Genomic DNA, 6,875 nt, shown 5'->3' with positions numbered 1-6,875 from the left:
GGGGGGGGGGTGGGGGGGGGTTCTTTAGCATTCCTACTTTAGTACTTAAATGAAAATAAGAAATTTTGCATTGCAAACTTTTATTTTTTTCATTTTATTTTATTTTAAGTAATGAATTTTGTGTTTTTAGTTTTAGTTAACGATAATAACCCTGGTAGTAACTGGTGTTGGTTCACACGGAATGTTTACATTTACAATATCTTTAATAATAATAATAATTTATGCATTTAGCAGATGCTTTTATCCAAAGCGACTTACAGTGCACTCAGGCTATACATTTTTCACCAGTATGTGTGTTCCCTGGGAATTGAACCCACGACCTTTTGCGCTGCTAACGCAATGCTCTACCACTGAGCCACAGGAACATTATTCTTTATTTAATTAATTATTCTTTACATTGTTCTTTCTTTTGGTAATGTAAACAGCTTTTAGAACAGCTTTCAGAGTCTTCATCTCATGCGAGTCTAAATCATTTAAATGATATTTCTCAAAAGTGCTGTTTATTTCTGTGTGTAAAATTAAGGGGGAAAAAAAAGCACTGAATGCACCTCTGAAGTTGAGCCGGCTACATCAACCGGCTTGACTTCCTGATACAGGGGTTAAAGGGTCAGTGTGACATAAGGCAGGGTTGAGTGGCGTGTGCACTAAGCAGGAACCGTGACTAAACAGTGGCCTCTCATCAAATCTACCATGCTTTCCTATTTCCTTTCAAAGAATTTAATATACACACTCTCTCTTACACACACATTAAAACCTGTCACTCCACCTTTCTACCAAATTACTGGTGGCATCTCAAAATTCGGCAAGAATGTTTTTGCCCTTCTTTACTTCATTCACTCTGAATGACATCCTTGCATGGGTTAAAGGTCTAACCACAGGCTAATGGGAAGTGATGTACCCTGGGCCTGACCCCTCATTCCCCGTTTCCAGAGTTGTCAAAAGCACATATCATTATTGTAAGAGTGTTTTGTTTTTTTTCAACAGAGTCTGAACAGCTCCAGAGTTTCGCTGACTGGCTCTGCTGATCTCTTCTGCAGGTATGTGAACTGAATGGCATGGCTAAACAGTGCTACTTGAGTAAATATTTTAGTATATTTGTGGATAAACTTGCGCTCTAATTAACAATGCACTGTTAGATTCTGAGCTGATTGATTTTAAGGACCAATTCTCACTATTAACCAGCATGCACATTACTAGCATGTTGGCCGTTTAGTACTTACAAAGCACATATTAATGCCTTTTTCTGCATGACTATATTTTAGATCCCTTAAACCTACCCCATACCTAAACTTAACAACTGCCTTGCTAACTATTACTAAGCAGCAAATGTGGAGTTTACGGAGGCAAAAGTCATAGTTAATAGTTAGATAACAGTGACAATTGGACTTCACATACATACATTTGGAGATTCTATATATTTATGATTACATGTGTAATCATAAATAACAGGAACCTGAACAATCAGTTAGAATTTTTTAATTGGATTATTTGACAGCCCTAACTTACACATTAAAAGAAAAATGGCTCGCAGTTTAAATACAGCCTAAATGTTTTTGTAAAAACAGGCCTATGTGCATATATGAGGTCATGGGAGCTCACAGTAACTATATGACATTTTTTCAGGCACATTAATTAACAGTATCAGTAAGAAATGGTAATAGAAAACCAAAACTGCAAACCATTATATGTAGTTGTTTGAACTGTAGTTCAAATTTGTGGTCACAGTAACAGATGTGGAATTGGTATACACAAAAAAACCTCTGAAGACTATGTTGTACTATGTATTCACCTTGAGCAGGTCCAGGTCAGTGGCCTGTTGTCTTTGAGCATGCTGTGCAGACTCACTCTGAGGATGAACCAAGTTAAACAGACGCACCAACCTCACCGCATCCTGCATTCTGTAACCATGACAACACATGATCATCATGCAAAGCAACCAGACTTCTCACAACACAATACATAATTAAATGGAAATTAAAGGAGCAGTGAGCGATGCCAGAGAATCAAAAACTTCCAAGAGCTTTAAAGATTGAAGCTCCCTCCAAGCTTTACTGATGTTCACTCATCTTGCTTCTTTTGTGGTTACTTCATTTTCCTTTCATATGATACATGCAAGGATACCAGAACGTGATATGATGTAACTATTTATAAGGCACATTTTACATGGAGCAAACTCTTCCCCATTGGAATTATATCAGCGATGCAATAATGTTCACTTGATGACACACTTCAAAAAGACAATTTATACACCAACAATAAACATTTCTATGGCATAAACCGTGTCAAAAATACAAGATTAATTTCTGCTTTTAAACCCTCCGGTACCAACCCTCTATGGACACCTTGGCAATTGAATCGCCATTGGCTAGTACATTTTTTTAGTTTACTTGCCAGCAGTTTTGGGAACAATATTTACAATATTGCGTTACTCCCTAAAAAAAGTAACTAATTACGTTACTTAGCCAGCCAATGAGATTGCCATTTGCGCATTAGTCCCGCCCACTACTGGAGAAAGTGCCATTTCTTAAAAGCTGAAGAACTCCAAAGGAGCGCTGTTATTTTGACAGGAAAATACAACAAAGAAATCGTTTACATGTAGCGCGTCAATTCTCTCTCTCGCTCTGTCTCTCTCTCTTTGCGTGTGTGTGAGACAAAGCGACTGCGAGCGCCTTCACACTAGAGTTTACGGTACGTCAAATACAGGTGCGCTGTGACATGCCAATCAGCTAATCAACTCAAAACGCCTGCAAAGGTTTCCTGAGCCTTCAAAATGGTCTTTCAGTTTGGTTCACTAGGCTACACAATCATGGGGAAGACTGCTGGTCTGACAGTTGTCCAGAAGACAATCATTGACACCCTTCACAAGGAGGGTAAGCCACAAACATTCATTGCCAAAGAAGCTGGCTGTTCACAGAGTGCTGTATCCAAGTATGTTAACAGAAAGTTGAGTGGAAGGAAAAAGTGTGGAAGAAAAAGATGCACAACCAACCGAGAGAACCGCAGCCTTATGAGGATTGTCAAGCAAAATCGATTCAAGAATTTGAGTGAACTTCACAAGGAATGGACTGAGGCTGGGGTCAAGGCATCAAGAGCCACCACACACAGACGTGTCAAGGAATTTGGCTACAGTTGTCGTATTCCTCTTGTTAAGCCACTCCTGAACCACAGACAACGTCAGAGGCGTCTTACCTGGGCTAAGGAGAAGAAGAACTGGACTGTTGCCCAGTGGTCCAAAGTCCTCTTTTCAGATGAGAGCAAGTTTTGTATTTCATTTGGAAACCAAGGTCCTAGAGTCTGGAGGAAGGGTGGAGAAGCTCATAGCCCAAGTTGCTTGAAGTCCAGTGTTAAGTTTCCAGCTGACCAGCTTTTTGAAGATGCTGATTTCATTTTACAGAAGGATTTTGGCACCTGCCCACACTGCCAAAAGCACCAAAAGTTGGTTAAATGACCATGGTGTTGGTGTGCTTGACTGGCCAGCAAACTCACCAGACCTGAACCCCATAGAGAATCTCTGGGGTATTGTCAAGAGGAAAATGAGAAACAAGAGACCAAAAAATGCAGATGAGCTGAAGGCCACTGTCAAAGAAACCTGGGCTTCCATATCACCTCAGCAGTGCCACAAACTGATCGCCTCCATGCCACGATGCATTGATGCAGTAATTCATGCAAAAGGAGCCCCTACCAAGTATTGAGTGCATGTACAGTAAATGAACATACTTTCCAGAAGGCTAAAAATGTTTTTTTTATTGGTCTTAATAAGTATTCTAATTTGTTGAGATAGTGAATTGGTGGGTTTTTGTTAAATGTGAGCCAAAATCATCACAATTAAAAGAACCAAAGACTTAAACTACTTCAGTCTGTGTGCATTGAATTTATTTAATACACGAGTTTCACAATTTGAGTTGAATTACTGAAATAAATGAACTTTTCCACGACATTCTAATTTATTGAGATGCACCTGTATATCTGTGCTAAACTTATACTTAGCCTCCAACTCACACGCTGGCGAGTAAAATCTGAGAATTTATTAGCCAGTGGCTAATATTAGACGTCATTTAGTCGCCCAGAGTGAAGATTTAGTCACATATGCGAGTGATTTACTCGCAATGTAGAGGGTTGGGTACACTTGTCCAATAGACTTTCAATGCAAATGCATTACTCCAAGTATGCTTTCGTTATTTTTAAAAAACTGAGTGAAAAAATCGTTTATTTTTTTCTCTGTGGAAACTGACTGCATCTGCTTATCCACTGAACCCAGATAATTTATTTTTTCTCACACATACTCACAGGTCACTCTGCAACATGTCCACAAGAAGGCCATCGATTCGCCGGCCATTAACCAGATGCCAGGCCAAACCACCGAAGAACCGTGTAGATCTGAGCAGATCGTATTTCCCATGCTTTTCAATGTCCTCATAGGTCAGCATGAGCACCTAAAAGACCAAATAACTATTATTAATCAGTTCTACCACATCTATTTCCACTGAAGTATACAGAAAATAAGTGACGTAACCAGAGCGCTATCCAAAAAACTCAGAATAGCATGTTTTCATGCACTGGTACAGCTTATCGCCCAATCCTGACTTCTATACATCTGTCTGTCAGCAACTCACGTTCTTAAATTCTGCAGAGTCTGGCTCAAATTGGACAACGCATTGGTTTAGCACATCTTCGTGTCTATCCTGTTCAAAGACCACCTGTAGAAAGAAGGCCACACTTGTCAGAAATGAATACATGTGCAAATCGATAAGACTTAATCAGCTTTTGGACATTCCATACCCTCAGGTTTTCTTCCTTAAAGATGGGTGGTGGTGTGATCTTGCGACCCTCTTTGGGGAAATAAACTTGTATTATCCGATCTCTCTCATTCCATGTTGCTTTTCTTAGGGTTCCACTGGGCTCTCGCACAACTATAAATCTTTCCTTTGGAATAATGGTGAAAGAAACAAAATTCCAACAGTAAGAAAGATAAGATGGGTAAGAAATAACACAGTACCTCTGTATACACACAAAAAGTTCTGTCTGAAATTGCATTAAAAGATCAGAAAATTACCAAGAGAGTACAGTAAATAAAAAAAGTATTGCCTTATTCGAGTTTTTACCCTAGAACAACAGGAACGTTCAATAAATGTACAATGAAAGTATACACAACACAGACACGATAAACTTGGTCACAATGCCTTTTTCTTACTCGATGCGGGACGTTAAAGTTGATGTCGGTGAAGACGTATTTAGCAGTGCCCATGCCTTCTAGCATCTGATCTTCAGAGAGCACATCATTTACAGGCTTCCTCTCAGGCAGGACCGGTGGCATCTTCAGCAGATGTTTCGCCTGTTCCTCTGCCTTACGCACTGCCTGCTCGGCAGCAGAACACATGAACCTAATTAAGTCTGCAGTTTTTCTTGCAGCATAACTGTACAATCACACCATAAATCGCATGGTATTACCAAATGCCATTCTGAATCTCTTTCCATTCATCATGTATCTCAGCCCCTCATTAACCCCATCCTATCATAACCATCATCTCACAAATTCCATCCCATCATGAATCCCAACCCGTCATGAAATCTCTCACCTCCTCTAATTCTGTGTCTGTCATAAGCTTGTATTTAGGTGGCGTTAGCTGCTGTCTTATGGGTTGGAACACTTTCTTCAGGTCCAGACCTGTGATTTTGGTCAGAATATCTTGAACCTCTGTATCTGTGAACTGAGCTTTATGTACATCCACGAAGATTGGAAGAAGAAGGGACAAAAAATAAATAAAATAAAATAAATAAATAAACACTGATCGACTGAAATTACGCTTATGCTCAAACGTACTGTGGTTGCATGGTACAGTTACTGTATGTTTTCGCATGGTAATAAAATGTTACTTTGAAATATACCATATTATTTATATACTTAATTATCATATTCACACAGCACAGTATTTACATGGCACTCAAAGGAACTTAAAAGAATAATATGAAATCAAAACATTTAATTGACAAATAAGAATAACAGCATCAAAGTATAAAACCCGTTAAATTACTGCGGCACTTTTGTTAGTTATAACAAGGCCATCGAACTGTACTTTTTCGTCAAGCATGAGCCATTTCATGTTTAGTATTTATGTTTATGTTTAGCAGCCACATGAGACATTAAAACATTAAACGTGATATACAAGGTCAACTCTACACTATTGTGAAGCATATAACCATTAACGTCACATTTACAGTACACATTTACTATACTTACTGCTGCGTGATGCTGTAGTCTGCAAACGCGTTTGCACATGATCTACACATTTAACGCAAAAGTAAGACCTTACTAAGCACCTTGTGAAACTGAACGTAGCCATGCTGTGAATGATATCGCAGCGACTTCTTCTTCTTCTTCTTCTTCTTGTACGATTTAATGGCGGTTGACAAGCCAACTTATGGTGTATTACCGCCACCAACTGGACTGGAGTGTGAAGCATTAACGGGAAAGCGGGAAAAGAGGGAGAAAGGGGGGAAAAACACTTTAAATAAATAAATAAAACAACCGGTAGTATTAATATGAAATTTAAATTCTACTTTCCAATCCTGTTATCTTCAAATAACTAAGAATTTCTCTCATAATATGTGTCTGTCTGAGGCACAACTTAAAAGATTTGATATAGTGAAATTAACTACTCCTATGTTTCTCAGTTTCTTAAATAACTCCTCTCTTTCTTTTGTATACTGCACAATGTAGAAGTACATGCTCAATAGTCTCTGCTTCACTGCTTATAGTACATAATGCTGCGTTCAAGTCCTCCTGGGACGTTCGTACTTAGGAGTTGACAAGTCGTAATTGCGACGTCAGGTGTGTTCAAGTCAGTTTAGTCGGCACAAGATGGCTGTGTACCTTC

At 39.0% G+C, this 6,875-nt stretch overlaps 1 protein-coding gene across 1 annotated transcript in view; it reads right to left on the bottom strand.

Moving 5' to 3' along the window:
* The window catches only part of LOC107747321 (28S ribosomal protein S22, mitochondrial-like), an 8,082-nt gene extending 1,675 nt beyond the window's left edge, over positions 1–6,407 (bottom strand). Inside the window, exons 1-7 of the mRNA XM_016561787.1 lie at positions 6,239–6,407; positions 5,577–5,713; positions 5,192–5,356; positions 4,780–4,923; positions 4,614–4,697; positions 4,288–4,433; positions 1,790–1,898 (exon numbers count right to left, since the gene is read on the bottom strand). Coding sequence (XP_016417273.1) covers positions 1,790–1,898; positions 4,288–4,433; positions 4,614–4,697; positions 4,780–4,923; positions 5,192–5,356; positions 5,577–5,713; positions 6,239–6,341 — 888 coding nt within the window. The 5' untranslated portion in view covers positions 6,342–6,407. The remainder of the gene's footprint in view (positions 1–1,789; positions 1,899–4,287; positions 4,434–4,613; positions 4,698–4,779; positions 4,924–5,191; positions 5,357–5,576; positions 5,714–6,238) is intronic.
* Between the last annotated feature and the right edge of the window lie 468 nt (positions 6,408–6,875).

Source organism: Sinocyclocheilus rhinocerous, unplaced genomic scaffold (genome assembly GCF_001515625.1).
Source record: "Sinocyclocheilus rhinocerous isolate Xijiao unplaced genomic scaffold, SAMN03320098_v1.1 scaffold4395, whole genome shotgun sequence".
Taxonomy (NCBI): domain Eukaryota; kingdom Metazoa; phylum Chordata; class Actinopteri; order Cypriniformes; family Cyprinidae; genus Sinocyclocheilus; species Sinocyclocheilus rhinocerous.
This window is presented reverse-complemented; position numbering and strand designations above follow the sequence as displayed.